This window comes from Diadema antillarum, unplaced genomic scaffold (genome assembly GCF_040938485.1).
Source record: "Diadema antillarum isolate AM-2024a unplaced genomic scaffold, OU_Dant_1.0 seq00001410_RagTag, whole genome shotgun sequence".
Classification (NCBI taxonomy): domain Eukaryota; kingdom Metazoa; phylum Echinodermata; class Echinoidea; order Diadematoida; family Diadematidae; genus Diadema; species Diadema antillarum.
The window spans coordinates 144,370-166,203 of NW_027272164.1; the positions used below are offsets into that span (position 1 = coordinate 144,370).

At 39.1% G+C, this 21,834-nt stretch overlaps 1 protein-coding gene and 1 pseudogene across 1 annotated transcript; one reads left to right on the forward strand and one right to left on the reverse strand.

Annotated features, from left to right (window-relative positions):
- Positions 1 to 5,349: 5,349 nt before the first annotated feature.
- On the reverse strand, positions 5,350 to 19,957 carry LOC139709146 (probable U3 small nucleolar RNA-associated protein 11). The gene is made up of 8 exons (XM_071621106.1): positions 19,864 to 19,957; positions 11,567 to 11,628; positions 10,728 to 10,830; positions 9,480 to 9,593; positions 8,705 to 8,804; positions 8,027 to 8,184; positions 7,225 to 7,335; positions 5,350 to 5,509 (listed from the first exon to the last, which is right to left on the reverse strand). Exons 1-8 carry the CDS (start codon positions 19,921 to 19,923, stop codon positions 5,426 to 5,428), a joined length of 792 nt encoding a protein of 263 aa, XP_071477207.1. The 5' UTR covers positions 19,924 to 19,957; the 3' UTR covers positions 5,350 to 5,425.
- LOC139709143 (uncharacterized) lies at positions 18,792 to 19,510 on the forward strand (annotated as a pseudogene).
- Positions 19,958 to 21,834: the final 1,877 nt, after the last annotated feature.

A 21,834-nucleotide genomic window follows, 5' to 3' on the forward strand; every position in this document is an offset into this window, starting at 1 on the left:
GTAGGACAAACTATTGGATAGAAAATGTTGGCGTGTCTGCTTTCACTGGATTGATTCAGATATCATCAACGATAGCAGATACTCCAGCATAGAATGATATTGGTTGATAAGCACAGTGGACTCTTGTTATTTCTTTGAGGTCTTTGAAATCGCCTCGTCACATCAAACTGTTGTATTATAGTTGAAGAATCAAATACAAAGAAACTTCAGTTTGTCAAGGAATATTCATTTGTTATTATCGGGGGTTCATGATACCAGTATTGTTTGTAATAAGAGTCCACTGTAAATCATCAGGTAAGCCATGATTGAGGTATATGATGTTAGCTGATGAACAGGAATTGATTTGAGTTCATGTGTGACTTGGGTTTTATGCAAAAGACACACTTTCAGGTGCATCATTTTTGGGCATATCAAGAATAAAACTACCCTCCTAGTTTCAAGGATGAAAATTTGAAGGTAAAAAAAAGTTGAAACTGATATTTAATTCACAGATCATATACATGTATATACACTTGTAGAATTATTGTGTCATTATCGAGCATATCTTATAATGTAGCAACATCTTACATGTAAGCTGCTTTCCTCTGAACTGTTTAGTGGGGGGATAGTTAACAAGGTTGTGATGGGGTGGACCATAGAGTATGCTGAAAGTGGAAGGGTCTCAGTGGGCTATTGAGTTGAAAGGCAGGGCCTTTGCCAATCTTAACCCAGCCCAAGGGACAGGGAGAGCGCAGGGATAGCTGCCCAAGGACTGGGGGTGGTGAGCATAACAGTGCTGACATGCCATGATATCCAGTAATCCACATTGGCCAACTTATCCTAGGAATGCTTTCCCTCCCCACCCCAACCCCTTCCCCCCCCCCCAAAAAAAAAACAACAACACACAAACAAACAAACAAAACACTAAGGAGTATGGATATATGTGTATGTATTAATGGGAAACCATTCTTGTCTGGTTAACAAGAATTTTTTTTTCTTCAAGTTGTATCCAATCATACAGTTGTGGAGTTCTGTTTTCAGAGCATTCTGTATCACAGGTGGAGTGGGAGAAGTGTCTGTAAGCAAGGTTACCAAACTTCTGTTAATGGATATTTCCCAAAATTCTACACTAACGTTATCGTAAGACAACTGTATAGACAGAAAGATCTGTCTGTCTGGAGGACTCTTGTATTTTTTTTTTTTGACATTATCGCTCTCCTCTGGAGACACTGTATAGGAGGGGATCCGTGAAGCAAGACACAGTCTCCGCGGAACATATCCCTGAAGACCAGATACAGACCGATCTTTTGGTCAAACAACTGTATAGATATTATTAGGTATTGTATACTGATGGAGGTCGAACGCACAAAACGTGTAACAGGTGAAAAGGATTATAGCAAGTATGTTATGTGAAATATTTCATCTCTTTCTTTGTTTTTTTTTTGTATCGTGAAGCTACTGTAGCATGTGGACAATTTGTTTTAGTGGCTGCTGTAATGAAATGTGTACCGGTATCAGCCTTATTTGTCGTTGCAGTGAATCCTTCTTTCTCACTGTGAAGTTTTGATTTGCATGGAGTGATAAACATACCAGAAAAAAAAAAAGCAAGTGAAATGTTTACAAAAAAAAATAACATAGGAATGGAAACATATACAAACTTCCAACCCATTCATTAACCAACAAGAAGAATAAAGGTTCTTTTATCTACATACAATATGCAATAGGGTTCTTGTCTAAGGTTGTAAAATTTCCTATTTATTGCACATTTCTGGGCATGTATTCATGACTAACCTGGTTCACATGGATTGTTCTCAATGCGCGAGATGGACAATATTAATGGCTTGGTTTGAGTTTTCATGTAAATTTCATAAAGCAAATGTGTAATTGTACTGTGAATTTGCCTTTTGTTGTATCCCAGGATACACAGATCTAGAGGTTTTGAAGTTGTTTTCATCATTTTGCATGTGTAAATAAAAAAAGAAAAGAATATCAGAAGAGTATACAATACAATGCATAATTGTTTCTTATATTCTGTGGAACAGGCATTACATGTATTATGGAGAGCAAGATGTACTGTATGTATAGCAAGTACACATTGTGTGTGTGGGAGGTGAAGTGGAAGTAGTTTCAAGATGAATTTTGCCACAATTTAAGCCTTTTTGTCCAGTCCTATGGGAATGAGACTTCATGTAAAGTTGAATGATAGCAAATATATTTATGAGGGAATCACAGAGTGTAGGGGAAGTTTCCCTGCACATTTCACACAAGTCTTATACAGTGTACATGTATTCTTATGAAAAGTATACAGCCTCTACCCAATAAAAATTCTGTTACAGCATATAATAATCTTCATGCCCTTTCTATGCAGGAAAGGCAGCACACAGAATTACCCAAAGACTTCTGAAATTGATTACTTGAAGATTGAGCCAATTGTCCACAAATTCCCACTTAGGCCCGAATTCACAAAGGTGGTACAAATGAAATCATGGTTAAAACCATGGACAAAAACCGTTACGAAATTGGTCATTTCGTCGACAAAATGACCGTTTCGTTAACGAAATTATCATTTCGTGGACGAAATGTTCATTTAGTACAAAATGTTGTCATTTCGATACAAAATAGTAATTTCATCGACGAAATGACTGATTTCGTAACAAAATATTCCATGCGACACTAGGCGCTCCATGGTTTTTGTCCATGGTTTAAACCATGGTTTCATTTGTACCACCTTCGTGAATTCGGGCCTTAGTGTTTGAGTTATCTTTGTGCATTTAAGGAATCCGAGTGTGCCTGGGGAACTTCCACTTTGTATGGGATATGCTTCCTCTCCATACAAAGAGCTACAATTGTAGATATATGTTTTACCTTCTGTTCTTCTGTGAATCAAAGAAAAAATCTTTCAAAGAGCTAAAGAGTTACAGTACTGTACATTTACTGGTACTCTACATCCAACTATCAATACAGTCAACCTTACCTGTCAAATCTATTTAGACTGATGAAATAGATTGACTTAGAGAAAATTCAACTTATGAGGGATTAAACTCAAAAGAATATAAAGAAAAGAGGACTTGTTGTGTAAGAGACCTTTGATTATTGGACTTATGTGAGGCAACCTAAGGTTGGCTGTACATTGGTAAATTGTGGAACTTGGATTTAACCTGTTCGCCAGAACTTCAAGCCACTATATGAACAAAATGCACATGTGGCCGTAAGGTGTTATTGCAACTATCAATATTTGTGAAAGCATGGTTTATAAACCAGGGCTGAAAATATTCACCCTGGAGAAGTGAAAACTAGGTCAGGTTCTAAGTACACACACTTTATTGCTTAATGCTGATAAAAGAGAGTGACAATTAAACTAAGAGCTTGAGCACATAAAGGATTTATAAACCCAAGCTACGAAATCTGAATCAAACATGCACACATACACACGCATGCACACACACACATGCACGCACACACGCAAGCACACACACACATACATTGTATTTAACATGTGCTCTTGGTATGCTTGGCATGGTGTGTACGTGAAAAATTTGCACAAATCTTCACTCTTCGTTAGCTTTGGTGTCACAACCTAACACTTCACAGCAAACCATAGGAGAGGACAAAGTCACCTTCAACACACACCAACAACTAAGAATGTCATTCTATCTCTCTCTGTCAATTAATACAAACACCTTCAACCCTGCAGCCCAAATCATCTGCAACGACCTCTCTACAAAACCACCAAACTGAATGCAACTACCTTTGTTTCTATATGTGTGGGTGTGTGTGTGTGTGTGTGAGTGTGTGTGTTTAAGACCAGTGTGAGGTGCATTGTGTATTTTTTTTTTTTAATATGAATGGGATGTATGATATCATCCTTGCTTCCCTTCCCCTTCCCCACCAATTTAATCTCCATAAACACACAATATTTTTTTTTCTCTATACCAAAACCAAAAGAGCAATGAAGAGCACGACATTCACTCCGTTCTGTCGGAAAATAGACATTTCTATTGTAAGAAACCAACGGAGATACGAGAAGGATTACATGTATGACAGTATGGGGATTACATTTTAATAAGGAATAGGGATAATTGTATCAAGCGCAGATTGTAGCAAGAACAAGCAAACTTTCCAAAAGGAACTGTGTCCACGACACACAGACAGAATAAGAAGTTAGTACGTGTATTCCCTAATTTCAAGAAGCAAGGTAAGCAATCTCCTATTTTGAGAGGATAACACAATGCACCTGTGATATGGGAGGCAATGATTACTGCATATACCATGTATTTAGCGAGTCTGATTTTTCACAAATTGGGACTTTCCGACGATTTGGCGCGTGGTTAATTCGCGATCATGGAGTACAGTACTAAACTAGAAAAGCACTCAGAGAGCGCAGACCTCCGCCAAGCATGCAGCTTATTATTATTTCCACCACTGATCTTGTTCTTCCATAGAGATATCATACGTACACACAGCATTGGTGCTGAAGTCACCCGATTTCCCAATATAGAAGCCTTTGCTACGTCACAAACCCTCAGCTGCATGGCGCGCCTAGCCCCAGCAGAAACTAGAGCACGCACTTAAGCGCGCGCAGGCAAACCTCAAATAGGCGCAGCCTGAACTCCAAAGTTCATTGACCCTGCCTGCCAAAATATCAAAAATCCTTCATAAATTTCCCCAAAATTCTCGGATCATTACCAAAAGTAAATCGTTTGTTACTTGTGTCATTCTCAACGTTTCCTGCAATTTTCATCCCAATCCATTCAATACTTTTTGAGTTATTTTGCACACGGACAAACAAACGAACAAAGGAACGAACAAACCAACGGTAACGAAAACATAACCTCCTCCCTTGAAAGGTAATGAAGAAATGCATGCAAACACGTCGCATTCATGTCTGGATCAGAGTCAATATTTTCGCATGACTTTAAATTTGTGAAAAGCATCTGACTCATTAAATATGAGAAAATAAAAACCTCACAAAATATTTGCAGTATACAGTATATTACTTTGTTTTTAATGTTGTAACTATCAGCTGGACTTGTGAAATTCTTGAAATATAACCGCTGCAAAGTTTTAAGTGCATAGAAAGTGAAGACATTTGAAAGGAAAGAAAAAAAAGAGGATCCTATGGGACATGGGGGTGGGCTTGAAGTAGCCATCCTGGTCACACTTGTGCAATATACTTTAACAGTAGCATGTGGAACAAAAGATTTTCAGAAATGATTTGCCTTGAATTTGCATTAGGGAATAATGCTGCATGACATATTCCTGAAATCTTTACTGATATTTGTATCTCCAAGCTTTCATACTGTAAAACATTTTCCCACAGCATATAAGTAGTCACCCTAGCAATGCTGTCAACAAGTCCTTCCTGCTGAATTCAAGCAAGTGTCCATATGACTATGATGTCTGAATGTTCATCAAAAGGAAAAACAAAAAATCCCTCTGAGCTGTGTCATCTCTTCCGCTGGGAGTGGAATTTGTAGACAGGTGCTGATTCTGGTGTCTCCTCTTTGATAAGTTCCTTGCGAGCCTTTTCCTGCGAAGGAAAACAAAAAATCAATATTAAATACCATATTCTCTCCGAATGGTTTTTAAAAAGAAATCAATAATGGCAATACACAACATGCAAACTTAACACAGCTGCATGAGAGTGATAAGTAGAGAGAATTTCTACTTTGTGATAAGTAGACAGAATTTTCACTCTGTTCTGACATTCAATATCAGGTTTATGTGGCTTATAACGCTCTACACTTCTCTGAACATTTACAGTATGATTTTGAACAAGCTCCTGCAAAAGTAAAGTATGAACAATTTTCATAGTGTGTGAAGTAAGGAGGTTAACTGAACATTGCATCAATCACACCGCCATATGTGCAGTAGACTTTATTCCATGTAAAAATTTAAACAATGAGCTGCAACATTCAAAGGATGCCAATCGATAAACACAGTCATCATTACTCATATTTCTGATTCTCCTGATCTCTTGGTTATATTTCTTCATATTCAATTTGTTTGTGTTTTTCCCTCCTCCTTGCATGACGTTGTCATAGACAACATGCAATTGACCACTCACTCAGCACCAGATATTGTATAATCCACTGTGAAACACTAATCTCCTGACTAAAACTAGATATATCGCTACGGCTACTGATATGCCTCCGCCATAATGCATGGTTCTCCTAATAGGTCTATAGTACAATCTCTTGACAATGTGTGATGACAGTTTCACACAATTGGCAAAATATTAAAATGACAGGTTTGACACAAATGTGCTGAATGTTCACTTTCCTAGAACTAGGTTCAATTGGATGAATGATTAAAATGTCAGAGTGCAGGTATTTGGGGAACTGATGATTTTTACTTGACTTTTGACCCTTTTATAAGTTTATGCATTGAGTAATTTTCAAGGTATTGAGAAAAAGTATAATTTCAGTATCAAATGGGAAAATAGCATTATCTAAACCTGGCCTTTGACCTTTGACCTCACAGTTCCAAAGAGAATCACTGTTAGGTTGAACATGCATAAATATGTAAGTTTCATGATGATACCTTGAGTTACTTTCGAAGATATGGAGGAAAAAGTGCAATTTAGCACTTTCACTTGACCTTTTACCTTTTGACCTTTGACCTTTTGGCAAGAAACTTCCCCAAAAATATATATTGGGTAATAAATGCCATACATCAAGTTTAAAAAAAAAAACAAAACTTCAGGCATATATTGCATTTTGAGGAAAGTAGTGATATTTTGAGGAGTTGACCTTGACCTTTGACCCCCTGACCTTAGACCCATGACCCCCAACTTCCCTAGATAATCACTGCCCATCGGTACAAGCATATATACTAAGTTCCATGAAGATACCTTGAACCATTTGTGAGATATGGAGAAAAACATGAAATTTCAATTTTTTTTTCACAAAAATAACCTGTGACCTTTGACCTTTGACCCTGTGACCCTATAATCCACACTAAGTATCATCCCCCAAGGATATACCCTCATACCAAGTTTGATGTAAAACCACCACACGGTTCTTGAGATATCGACAAAAACAAAACGGGACGGACGGACGTACAGACGTACGGACGGACGGACGGACGGACGACCCGAAAACATAATGCCTCCGGCCACTTCGTTGCGGAGGCATAAAAAATAAGTAAAGAAACTACCTTATGCAGAATTTTGCCATTACCGATACTAGGTTTCCCAGTAAGTGCAGCTCCAGTTTTAAGGACAATCATACAAAACCAGCTCACCTTGCTGTGTTTCTTGGCAGCCATCTTGTCGGCGATGATTCTGAGTTGCTTCTCCCTCTCGATCCTCTGGCCCAACTCCTGGTACTGCTTATTCTTCTCTCGGCCAAGGACCTGAAACAGTGATGCCAGATCAAGTCGACAGTGAGCATGGTATACAGACAGGCAATAGGCAATGCTTCTATGAACAGATTAAGTACTGACCTCCACACACCCATCTATCAGACAGAACCTGGTACTGTAAAACCACAAATCTTTACTTGTATGGAAATTTCACAAATTTTACTGGGAGCCAAAAATCACGCAAGTAAGTTGCACACAAAAGTTCATTCAATGCCAGAGACAATTTGCGAAAAGTTTCTGGTTTAACATGTACAGTCCTCCTCGTTGCACCATATCCCATCCCATCATAGATGTGAAGAAGAGTCTAATGCACACAGGAAAAAAAAGATTTTTTGTTGAGAATTTCCATCCAATACCTTCTTCTCATTCTCTGTCTTTTACAATTGAGATATAACTTGCATTTTTATTAGAAATCACATACCCAACACTCTATTCTCAGACATCAAATTGTACATAGAAAACCAGAGAGTTTTCTCGTAACCATCTGTAAATTTTACTACTACACAAAGGAACACTACCAATCTTGGTTATTTTTTTTATTTCTCTGACAAAACCAAAGGCCCTATGTGAATAGGCAATCATAATTGCTGTAAGTATTCCTACACATATCCTCATGAAAAAGATGAGGTGCTGCAACGCTCTTTACTGCTGGCACTAGGGCATCTTCTGGCCAGAAAATTACCTGGAAACTGCCTGATGAGCTCGGCCCCTCCCCCGTGCTGCCCGCCATGGCCGCTATCATGGCAGGGTCGGACAGCATGCTGGTGGTGGGGCGATTGTGGGTGCGGTGCAGGAGGGCTGGATGGGTGTCCAGGCGTTTGGCGAGGTCGATGTCTGTAGCTGCCAGTTGGAGGCAAAGGAGATGACATACATGTACATTCATAAATGACTATGAAATGGCTGAGATGCTATCACAAGTAAACAGAGAGAGAAAAACAAAGATTGTAGTACAAAATTCAGCCTTTTCCTTGAACATGCTTTTAATATGACATTATGAAGGGAATATAATAACAACTTGGATGGGAGGAATGAGAAAGAATTGCTTTCAATCTTTCAAAGGGCTATCCCCATCCCCTCTCCCAATAAAATAAATAAAAAACCAATAACAAAAACATTGACTCTATTCTGAAAGAGGCTTGCGTCTAAAAAAGGAACTTCAGCATCATGGATAATGAAATTACCTTAAACATCTCAATAGCTTTAAACAATTATGATTGACCAGAGCTGACATTCAAAGTCATTGCATGCATTTTTCTCTTCCACTAAAAGATTGATTGAATGATGAGTGTCCAAACTGTACGTCTTGGTATGAAAGTCCGAAAAGGAGGAAATGTTCACATATATTGGCTAAACTGCCTACCTTCTTTTCCAGAGTGCAGAAAAAATATGTGCTTGTTGCGTGGCTTGGCTTCAGCTTCTCCTCCCAACATATGTAGACCGGATTTCAACTTCTCGATTTTCTGAGGAAAAAATAAGAATGAGATTAAAAATATCAAACAGACGTACTGTCAGGAGGAAAATAGGTTGTTGGGCACAGCAGAAGCATTGGATGATCCTCATTCAATTTATAATACAGAGCAACTTTCACATCTGTTTGGTCCTTCTCTGCTAATGAAGACAACGTGTTTGATAGTCAACTCACAGAATAAGAAAGAAATGAAGGTTGTCATCCACTTTCAAATATCTGTAACAACTTGACATACAAGGAGATCAGGATCATCAGAAATCATATTTTCACCAAGAAGGCATCTAATGATGATGATAATAATAATAATAATAATAATAATAATGATAATAATAATAATAGCAAATTCTCATATATAGCACATTTCAGACTTTAAAAGAATTTCAGTGTGCTTTACAAACAAATCATACCATAATACAAAACATAACAACAAAAATTACAATTTACCAAATACAATATATTAGGCCCTACTCTAAAATAACAATTTCTTTACGTACATAAAGGGTCAGAGTTGCCAATACATCTGACATAATTACATTTAAGTTCAAATTCAACAAACATATACTACAATAGAAGGTGCTCATATTCAAACTTATAAATGAGCTAAGTCTGTGACACCATAGTAAGAAGTGAGTGAACCTTCCCGCATCACAAAGTACTGCCTTCTTACCTTTGACTCGATGTTAAGCTTATGGTTGACATATCTCAGGTCTTGCGTTTCCATCATCTTCATCTGCTCCTCTGTCACTGCTGATGCTTTCCTCCGCTTTGTATGAACACCATCCTTGGAAACACACAAGGAGAGTAAAGTTCAGTCACCTTCATGTCACACTTACAGAAATATCAAACACATCTTTCAGAGGGAACACATGCACAGAGTTAGTTTATAAATGCAACCTAGTTTGAACTGCTTTTCATACCTGCATCAGTGATGTCAACCTTATAAAAAGCATTGCAGCATTCTAAGGGCTGAAAAGGCATATTTTTGGTGAAAAAACATTGTGTATATACCTTTCCTGTGTTGTAATACAATTTTGGTAAGAGACAGAGCATGGTATCTTCTGTGAAACCTGCAATGTGTGTTGTTTTTTTTTTTGGGGGGGGGGGTGGGGGTGGGGGGGGACAGATAAATTACTGTAGTAGTAGCAGCAAAAGTAGCAGTTGTCATCTCTACAACATGTATTGCAACTTACAAACTTTTCTTGAAAATAAACAAAGCAAATTCATGAGTTAATCCACTGGAACAGTTGCTTTGATAACTGTTTAGTGATATCTATGTCTAAAAGGGAATGAAAACCAGAAAGTATTTATAATGCCTCTGTCATCCAACATAGACAGAGGGATGAAAAACACAGAAATGTAATAACCCAAAAAGAAAATTGTAGTATTGCCAAGTATACAATAATTCCCTTTCCTACAAACTTTTGTGACCAAAGAAATTATGTCCTGTACATCATGATATTGAAACCTAAAGGTGGCAAGTGATCAATTACACTGATTACAATTACACCTTTACACATTGCTCGTTGGTGGATCAACAAATTGTGCCTTACTCCTACACTAATGTCAAAGCAGCATGCTAAATGCAGGTTGCCAAACACAACAGACAAAACTTCAAGGCATGATTCTAAATTCAGGGATGCCAATTCGAATTAAAGAGAGGGCCTGAAATACATCTACATGAAAATACTTCGTACATGAAAAAGCCTGAACTTTGAGACTGTCAGGAATCGAATTCAGGCTTTTGCCTCAAAACTAGCATCCCTGTACAAATTGGTTCGGTACTTGTTTTGGTAATTTCTTTTATTATGTATGTGCACAAAATACACATTGTACATCCATTCTTGAACTGATAAATACAATTATGTTTAAGAGATTAAAAAAAAAAACATATCAAACTACTGTCTTAGATACCTACCACCATTTGTGAGCTGATCATTTTGTAGTAGAATTCATCTGGATTTTTGTTCAGAGCCTTCCGTTTCAGCACTTTCAGAGCATCCTGCTTGCGGTGATAGTCCCTGGAATATGAGCGGAGTTTGTTTTTTAACTGTGGACTATTATAGCCATTTTAATTCCAAGAAATTCAGTACAGTTTACTTTAGATACTTTGGAGGAATCCTACTTCTTTGTTTTTGTCTTTTGACTTGGTACAATCGGTAGTTCACAGTATGAGAGATGAATTGTATAAATGAAGTCGTAGCACATGTTCATATTAGACAGCAACACAATGCACGGAAAAATCTTGAATCATCTTACACTGCAGGACTTCCAATGTGAAATTCTATCTTGAGGCACAGGCATACCTACGTAACATGAAACGACATCCTTTTTGTTACTTTAATTCGGTGGGCTTTCACTGCACATCATCATGACATGGTAATTAAATTGTTTGGCACACACCCATTAAGTACATGAATAATTGACAGAGACACAATGTTGCAATATTTACCAAAATCAACTCTTTGCATGATTGCATCCATAAAGAACTCCATGAGAACGTATACAGGGGCAACTGAGATTATCAGTCATTTTTGTTTCTCCACTGCCATATCTAGTGATGATGGCAGAAAATACTTGTTTCCAGTATACAGAATAATTTGTAAACAACATTTTATTTCTTCAAAATAACACAATGGTAGAAGTATTAACAACTGATGAAAAAAACAAAACAAAAAAAAAACTTAAGGGTCTTGACAAAGCAAGCAATATTAGCACCAAACAAAAAGCAAACATATCAATCATATCCCATCTTACTTTGCACGAAGTCTGTAGTCCTTCTTCTTCTCAAGCAATCCAAGTCTGGCTCGACTTGCTGGCTGCAAAGAGAGAATACAATTTATTGAAGGCTGCATTTGACTGACAGGGACATTGCAAAACGAAGGTTAATTTTTAAATTAAAAGAATGGATTTATGGCTAATTTACCTGTGAAGCGGAGTACTGTAACACAACAAATTTTCATACGAGTATATTTTGATTTTGCGAATATTGAAGGAGCCAAGATTTGCAAAATTAAAATGCGTGTGGAAGTTCTTGTCTACACTACTGTTAAAGCAAGATAATTTCCTGACATGGAATTTTTGTGAATAGGAGCCAATGGCCTGTTTGTGGCATGAAATTTTTGCAAAATGTCACTAGGCACTCAACGTATGTAGTGTAGACAAGAACTTTTGTGTGCATTTTAATTATGCTAATCTTGGCTCTTGCAGAATTAAAATGTACATGAACATTTCTTGTTTTACAATATAGAGGAACTATCCCTATTTGCAGCAGGGTGCCTATTTCTGGCAAGGGCACTTTCATTTTAGCAATAAAACAACTAATGAATATCATGTGTGCTTAATAATAGTCCCACTTTAGAACACAAGCAGGAGTTAATCCTTTTATGTGAAGTGACATCTGATTAGGCCTTTTCATCAATGAATAAAATGGGCCCTGCCACAAATCGGCACTCTGTACAAGCCTGCCGCCAACATATCAGGGCTGGGTTGTTTACTCTAGAATTCATGCATTGAATAATGCCAGTGGCAAATTTGCCAAAATTTCATGCCATGAATACTGTAAAACATGATATATTCGCGGCATGAAATTTTCGCGAATTGGAGCTGACAGCCTTTTTCGCGGCATGAAATTTTCGCGAATTGCCACTGGCGTTCAATGCATGTAGTGTAGACAAAAACTTTTGCGTGCATTTTAATTTCGTGAATTTTGGCGCTCGCGAAATTCGCGAAATTAAAATGCACGCGAAAATTTCTCGTTTTACAGTATTTCTGTCATGATGAGCCTATCCTACCACATGCAGCATCAAGTCTGAACATAAACTGAAAAAATCCATCTGTCCAGAGGAGTTTTATGTCATCTTTTGACTTTTTATGCCAGTTGAAGACTTTAACTCATTCGTAAGGCATTTTTCAACAACAAAAAGCAGAAAGACCAACCACTATGCGCATGTGCAGTGTGGTTTGATACCCAGTGATGCATAATTAAAGCACAGATAAAACTAATTCCCATACTTTCACATGTTTCTTACACAACTTCACGTGACACAAGTGACACAAAATATATAATTCACAGCTTGACATAATATTTAAAAAATGAAAATTTCAATAAATGAATGGTCTTATCATCATTGTATTTGTAACGGTTAACTCTTTATGTGCCATGGTGGAAACCCCCTGTGTGCCACGTTATTCTGAGACACGAAGGTAGTCATGCTTTGAGAAAGAATTCTGTTTTTCCCATTTTTTGTATAACTTCTACAAATTTCTGTTAAGATGGGCATAATAGTAGGCAAAGTTATAGAGGAATGTCAAGCTTTGTTTCCATATAAATTGTATGATGACTCTATTTTCAATTCAGAATATGCGAAGTTGGCACGCCGTCGACTGAGTCGGAGGTGCAGAGCTACCAAGTCTCACACATTCTGAGTGAGACTCGAGCATTTAGGGGTCGTCTCACGATCTCACGCATCGGGCAAAGTCTGCAATTTGGGCCCATAATAAGGAGCATAGCTAAAATTGAAGGTATATTTTCCTTTTGTCTTTCAAAACAAGGAAAAGTAGAAATTACGTGGTGCGTAATATATGTCCCCGCCGGAAGTAGCATTTTGTAGCAAAATGTACAATACAGGTCAAAAATCAAGGTCAAAGGTCAAAGAAGTCAAAGGTCAAAATTCTGTGTAGATAGTTTTGAAGCCCTCACCTGGTGCCATCATATAAAGCAAACGGAATAGAAATCGAGTTAGAAATGCCGAAGGAGTAGCATTTTGTAGCAAAATGTACAATACAGGTCAAAAATCAAGGTCAAAGGTCAAAGAAGTCAAAGGTCAAAATTCTGTGTAGAAGTTTTGAAGCCCTCACCTAGTGCCATCACATAAAGCAAACGGAATCGAAATCGGGTTAGAAATGGCGAAGGAGTAGCATTTTGTAGCAAAATGTACAATACAGGTCAAAAATCAAGGTCAAAGGTCAAAGAAGTCAAAGGTCAAAATTCTGTGTAGAAGTTTTGAAGCCCTTACCTAGTGCCATCATATAATGCAAACAGAATCGAAATCGGGTTAGAAATGGCGAAGGAGTAGCATTTTGTAACAAAATGTACAATATACGTAAAAAATCAAGGTCAAAGGTCAAAGAAGTCATAGGTCAAAATTCTGTGTAGAAGTTTTGAAGCCTTCAACTAGTGCCATCACATATTAAAGCAAACGGAATCGAAATCGGGTTAGAAATGGCGAAGGAGTAGCATTTTGTAGCCAATGTACAATATAGACCTGTCAAAAATCAAGGTCAAAGGTCAAAGAAGTCAAAGGTCAAAATTCTGTGTAGAAGTTTTGAAGCCCTCACCTAGTGCTATCACATAAAGCAAACGGAATCGAAATCGGGTTAGAAATGGCGAAGGAGTAGCATACATAGCAAAATGTACAATACAGGTCAAAAAATCAAGGTCAAAGGTCAAAATTCTGTGTAGAAGTTTTGAAGCCCTCCCCTAGTGCCATCACATAGAGCAAACGGAATCGAAATCGGGTTAGAAATGGCGAAGGAGTAGCATTTTGTAGTAAAATTTACAATATAGGTCAAAGGTCAAGGTCAAAGGTCACAACTGAAATTCTGTGTAGAACTTTCAAAGCTCCCACGTAGTGCTATCATATAAAGCAAACAGAATCAAAATTGGCTCATAAATGACAGAGAAGTAGCAAATTGAAGATTTTGATCACACATGGACGGACACACACACATACGGAGCCCGTTTCACAATCCCCTGCTCGAACTTGTTCGGCGGGGACAATAAGTAAAAAATAGTCACTTAAGTATGCACCTGAGCAGATCGCACCATTAAGAGCTAAAAATTTAAAAAGCTCCCTACCGTGGGAGGCGCCACAGGGAGGGAGGGGGGCCGGGACCCCTCCCACCCCCTCGCTTGCGCGCACATTCGCTCGTCGAGATGCCGAGTCATGAAAATCTCACTCATAATTTTTTTTTAACTTGGCATCCCTGGGCCCTGTTTTATCAAGATAAAGTTAGCGTTGATTGTGAAATCAACGCTAACTTTATCCAACTTGAAGTCTGCTATAACTTTAAATCAACTGCAAGTTTCCGTTTTACGAAGAGACTTAATAGTCGATTATAGTTATAGCTCATCACCATGACTTAATTATTGATTTAGTCAAAACTAAAAACACGGGACGAGGCTGGTTTCCGGTACTGTCTGCTTAAAAACAAAACAATACATTAAGCAAAACAAACAACAAAAACATGATTGTTTGCCATGGCCACGGATTCGTAGTCTGCTAGTGCGACGCAGTAGTATTAGCACTATACAGCCGCTGAATTAGAAGTATTAAATTTGCAACAAAACCGCAAAATACGCCGTTTTGCGTTGTATTGAAAAAAGTAGGTCAATAGATCTAGCACATCCCGAGCTCAACGAAAATCTGCGTACGCATGTACCGTAAAGATTCCGCACATACGTAGGATTACTTTAAGTCTTAATTCAATGGGCTGAAGTCCTGTGTGTTTACGTGTAGGATTATGGAAACTTGTGAGAGTGTGGTGATTACAGTAGCTTGTTTTTACCTCTACGGCGCAGATCGGCTTTGTAAAGAATAGATCGCAAGTCTACATCATCAACATGTCGAAATTCTAGAATGACTTAGACGCTCTAATCAGCAGTACGCCACTACGTGTTACGGTAAGTACAAACGACTCGCTGAACGTTTTAACCAGTTGGGCCTAACGTTACGCTGGATCTCAAGTTACTGTCGTACTCGGTGCTATATAGAATTAAACTCTTTATTTTCTGTATATGCCTACTGAACTCTTAATTAGTATCCATTGCCGAACTAGCTCTACGTAGGCTTACGCACGTCAGAAATAACTGGTTTCCTCGCATATGGGTTCTTTACTTTGGCAAGATATGCATTACACACAGACGCGGTTCCAGTTCCAGTACTGTACTCGGTTACTTGCTTGCTGGCGATAGCTTGATTGGTGGGCGGACGGCGTGCCGAGGCGCCGGGCGCACAGGCTGGGATTTCGACTGCTGTCGAGGGTGTTTGCGTGCAGCAGTCACGTAAGCAATGCGTGCCGATCGTGAATTTCATGCAAGGAAAAGACCATAATTACATGAAAGAATCGCAACAAAATGTTAGAGAAAGGTTAGCATTTAACAGACAAACATTTGTGACAAGACCCCAGCTAGACTAGGAAAGTGTGACAGTCATCTTTCTTCTGTAAATTGCCTTACAATTGAGTCTACCTAGACTGTTTCTACTTAAAGTTGATATTTATCACCTGTTAAGTTAATCATAGATTTGGAGCGGTTGAGAAAACTTATGTGTTGATTTTTTAGGAAGTTGGAGTTGATGTCAACTCTGGTTGTCTTGATAAGACGGACTTCAAGTGGACTTGAAAGTTAATCATAGATTAAGTGGACTTAGAGTTGATTTGAGAGGTTAATCATAGATTATTTTGACTTAATGTTAAATTTATCTTTTGATAAAACAGGGCCCTGGAGGTGCGAACGTGGCACATAAAGAGTTAATCATAAAAAGGCACAGCCACGTGCACAGGTTTAACGTTACTTGAGTTGAAGTATTTATTATCAAGAATATACCGGCTACGTACTGTACCATACCATAAATTACATTGACCATGTTGACATTATGATTATGGCAAACTGAGGAGGAAGAAGTAAATTTCTACTAGATCTACCCCTAGAACTAGTCTACACCTAACCCCGGCGCGGGGCGCTGTATGTAACAAACTCAAAGTCCGAACTTGCCAATCCATGCGTCGTCTCCAATTGGGACAACACACAGCACCAAATTCGGAAGACTACGAGACCAAAGGGGCGCCAGCTACGGATACTGAATGTAAACTGCCAGAGTCTCAAGGCAAAGAAACTGTCATTCAAAGTGTCAGGAACAAAAAATGATCCTGATGTTATTATAGGGACAGAATCCTGGCTGTCAAGTGATATACAAGACAATGAAGTATTTTCAACGGAAGTGTATGACATCCACCGCAGAGATAGACCAAACGATGCCCATGGCGGAGTATTCACTGCAACCAAGAAAGACCTGATTGCCAGCAGGGTAGTAGAGCTGGAGACAAATTGCGAGATCCTGTGGTGTAAGATTGAGATGACAGGAACCAAAACACTCTACATAGCATCCTATTACAAGCCTCAGGAAGGACATGAAGCAAGTTTGCTGGAACTCCAGCAAACACTCAGCAGGCTGAACATGAGCCATCCATGTATCGTCGGGGGCGATTTCAACCTTCCAGGATGGGACTGGCTAAACCGACGAGTGAAGGAATGTGGCCACCCCGCCTTACACCACAAGTTTGGAGAAATGCTTGACGACTATGGTCTAGTCCAACTAGTAGAGGAGCCTACAAGACAGCAGAATATCCTTGACTTGTACCACGTCAACAATCCAACTCTTGTTCACAATGTTTCAGTGGTAACCGGAATCTCAGACCACGACTGTCCCCTCCTCACTCTTGACATGAACCCATCTTGGAGAAGGCAGAAGCCCAGGAAAGTTCCGGTCTACAGCAAAGCTGACTGGGAAGCTTTCCAAACCAGCATGGCCAAAGTATCAGATGAGATGGATAGCATCAAAGTATGAGGAAGCTACCACCAGTGAACTGTGGGATATATTCAAGACCGGAATCCAGGAAGGTATAGAGGCACACATTCCCCAGACAATGTTGAAGCAGAGGATCAACCTGCCATGGGTAACTGCTAAGATCAGAATGCTCATCAAGAAGAGGAGCAGACTTGCTAAGAGATGCAAAGTCCTCTTAAAGACCAAGGGACTCATCCCACATGACCTTGAAGAGCAAAATAGATGCCTCAAAAGGAAAATCCACGCAGAGATCAGAAGAGAATATTGGAAATACCTTGAGTCGATCTTTGAAACAGATGATGAGGAAGGAAACCAGTATGGGGCCATGAAGAGATTCTGGAGCTTTATTATTAAATTTAAAAGCACAATCGGAGTGATAGTGGAGGAATCTCAGAGCTGAGTTCAAAGGGAAGAAATCTAACAGACCCCACCGAGAAAGCAGATGCTCTCAACCACCAGTTCCAAACCATATTCACAAAGGAGACTCCAGTTCCATGCGATCTGCTTCCCCCAAACTCGCCATATGAAACCATGCCTGACATCAACATTACAACGGCAGGTGTCAAGAAGTTACTTGACAAACTCAATCCAAAGAAGGCAAGTGGTCCTGATGGGATTACTCCATGAGTACTGAAGGAGCTGTCGAATACCATTGCACCTTGCCTGTGTAACATCTTCAGGAAGTCCTACAACTCAGGAGAAATCCCACATGATTGGAGACATGCAAACATAGTGCCAGACTTCAAGAAAGGAGATAGAGCTGACCCAAGCAACTACAGGCCCATCTCCCTTACATGCATCTCCTGTAAGCTGATGGAGCACATCCTAGCAAGCACCATCATGGCGCATGGAAATCACCAAGACATCCTGTACCCACTCCAACATGGTTTCAGACAACAAAGATCATGTGAGCTCCAGTTGTTGGGGTTGGTGAGTGACCTGATGAAAAGCCTACAAGAAGGAAAACAGACAGACATCCTGGTACTGGACTTCAGCAAGGCTTTTGACAAGGTCGGCCACCAGCGCCTCCTTCAGAAGCTTGACTACTATGGAGTTAGAGGACTCAGCCATCGTTGGATGCTTTCTGAAGAACCGAAAACAACAGGTACAAAAGTGTACTTCTCGATGGCTGTATATCATCACATGTTGACGTAGACTCTGGAGTGCCGCAGGGGTCCGTACTAGGTCCGTGTCTCTTCCTGTACTTCATAAATGACCTGCCTGACCAACTTAGATCAAAGGTCCGAATGTTTGCTGCCGATGCCATTGTGTACCTCACAATCCACTCGGATGCTGACACCAAACAGCTGCAACAAGATCTTGACATGCTCGGTGAATGGACAGACAAATGGATGATGGAGCTGAACACCAGTAAGTGTGAAGTGATATCAGTCTCTAGGAAGAGGAAACGGATAGTACATCAGTACAAACTCAACAACTCAATCCTGACCCCTGTGGAAGCCACAAAGTACCTCGGCGTCACAATAACATCAGACTTAAACTGGAATAAGCATGTTGACAATGTCTGCCAAAAAGCTAATAACACCCTGGCCTTCCTGAGAAGAAATCTGCACCTCAACTCACCGAAACTCAAAACCACAGCATAAAGAACACTGGTCAGACCTCTAGTTGAATATGCCTCCTCCGTGTGGGATCCATCAACTGCAAGGAATATCAGCAAGATTGAGATGATCCAGCGGAGGGCAGCCAGATACACTCTAAACCGATATCGGAATACATCAAGTGTATCATCAATGCTGCAGGAGCTGGGATGGACATCACTACAACAGAGACGTGAACATCTGCGTCTTGTGATGTTCTACAACTACAAGATCCACACCCGGCTTGTACCATTCAACTGTGAGGCTTTCATCACCAAATCCACCAGACCATCCAGAGGTGTGAACACCCAAGCCAAGGCTACCACATCCCTCAATCCCGGACACAACAGCACCAAAACTCGTTCTTTCCTAGAACTGTTAGATCCTGGAATGCCCTCCCTGACGATGTTGTGACGGCCTCTTCAGTTAACGCCTTTCGTCTCCTGCTGACGGAAGGCAGCAACAGCTAGCGTTAGAATCGAGGCAGTTTTTACTTGCACCCTGTAAATTATTGCCACATGCACCTTACCCCTATGACACACATTATCACCAAGTTCTGCAAGAATCTTCAAGGTTGAAGGAAGCAGACTACTGACAAGAAGAAGAAGAAGCTTAGTATGGGGTCGCTGCTGCGGTTAGTCTACACCATATCATATAGAAACCCTATGTGACCCGAGCGACATGACCACCACCACTGCCCCAGTGCAAGGTTGGTATAAAACGGTAAACTAAACGTGTGGGACTACGAATAGCAGAAGAGTTTTCCAATCCCGAATAAAACGTCTGCATTTGCTTGCTGCTCAAACAAAATAACGCAACTCACCTGCGATCTCTCCCGATGGCTCTTCTGAGCCGATTTTTGTGCTTTCCGGTAAGATGACATGGCTATTACTAATTTCTGGTAAATTCAGAAGGCAATGCCTTTCGCACGCGACATGCAATGATGGCGCATGGCAAAAGCATTACGAAATAGCGCAACAATTACAACAACACGCGACACACGCGCTACGCGTCCGTCGCTGTACGTAAACAAGGTGTAAAGACGGCGTAATCTCGGCATAAGAAACCTCGCCCACCATTATAAACATTCCCTGCGCCCCGGGCTCACAAATTTCTTGTGGCTGAACGCTCTACGTCTATGGATAGCTCATTTATGACACATTGTCCTCGTCACAAGGAAGATTCTACTTCTGAGTAATTGAGTTTAGTTCTTGTTTTCAATTTAGTTATGTTTTTTTTGGTGTTGCGTGTGTCTGTCATGAATATATATATGACATACTTTATTTCCATTGCAAATTAAAGCATGTGATGAATATTCCTAGGATACTACCTGCCCATAGGCAGGTAAGTACAAGGAAAGAAATACAGTGGACCCGGTCCATCACACCACAATTGACAATTACACAAATATATACATGTATACAAGTACATTTACACACAAACATGATACATGAACAGCTGTTTCAGGACGAAAAGAAAAAAAAAACACTAAAATGAACTTATATCAGCATACATTTAACCTAAGAAACACACACACACACACATACACACACACACACACACACACACACACACAAAATAACTCTAATCATTCGTTCAATTATACGAATCTACCGAAATTCACTACCAATGAATTGCATTAAATCCACCCAACATAATCATAATTATTTCAAATCCAATATTGTAGAAAACACGGGAAAATATACATAATGATAAAAACATAATGCAAAAATATAGATCCTATAAATATACATAATTAACAATACAAAGGGGGGAAATCAAAATGGACATAACCGGCCCGCAAATAATTATTGTATATAAACATATGATATACATATGATATTCCTCTCACCCCTGTGGTATAATTCATAGTGATGACAATGGTGATAACGATGGTAATGATGATGGTGATTATGATGATGATGACAATATTGATGAAGATGATGATGATGATGACAATGTTGATGATGATGATGGTGACGATGATGTTGATGATGATTATGATTATGATGATTATGATGATGATTATGATTCAAAGTAGATTTCAATGAATATATGAAGTTTGTTCGCAAAAACCGATAAATTCATATTTGCCAAATGGAGATATTTGCGATTAAAGGTCAAGAAAAATAGAGAGAATAATAAGACGATTTCGCTTCTTTTGACCATAACTTAAAAAATGTAACTTTATTATGTAAATATATCATTTAAAAGGTATTATTTTGTACTTTACGACAGAGATCGTACTTCAAAAACTGCATTATAAAAACTGTGTATCGGTTTTTGCGAACAAACTCTTCATATGTCTATCATATTGTATTTCCATGTGCCATGCATTGGTTAAAAAAATGATAGATACAGAGTAAGAATGCAAAAATATACTTTACCTTTTTTTTCTCTTCAGGATGATACATAGGCCTATTATATCTAGGGCTAACAGAAGAATACATTTTCTGTACTTTGCATTACAACTTTTGCTTACTTACTGAGATATATATTAGTCATGTGTAATGGCTGAACTATTTCCACTTACACATGGTCTCTCAAGTGACTGAATGGTAAGACGACATGATAGTGGTAGTATTGAAATGTTCAAATATGAAAATGTATTTTTCCCCATCAAGTAATGTTTAACCATGTGTGAATGAGGGGTGCTGATTCTCGTCTTGAAAATGACTTCCATTACATTGTATCATTTATGGCATGACAAACAATACAAGAACAATAATGGAAGTGTACAGAAACAGCTAGAGGCACATTCAGGCTACTGTAAATGTATATTTTCATACAAGCA

What these genes read in the sequence shown, in the direction of transcription:
- LOC139709146 (XM_071621106.1), bottom strand. Translation starts at nt 19,923, where the DNA reads ATGTCATCTTACCGGAAAGCACAAAAATCGGCTCAGAAGAGCCATCGG. An exon ending in TGATCAGCTCACAAATGGTG is followed by an intron (nt 9,594 to 10,727) that starts GTAGGTATCTAA and finishes TGTGTTTCCAAG; the next exon opens with GATGGTGTTCATACAAAGCG. An exon ending in TCTGCACTCTGGAAAAGAAG is followed by an intron (nt 8,185 to 8,704) that starts GTAGGCAGTTTA and finishes TCCAACTGGCAG; the next exon opens with CTACAGACATCGACCTCGCC.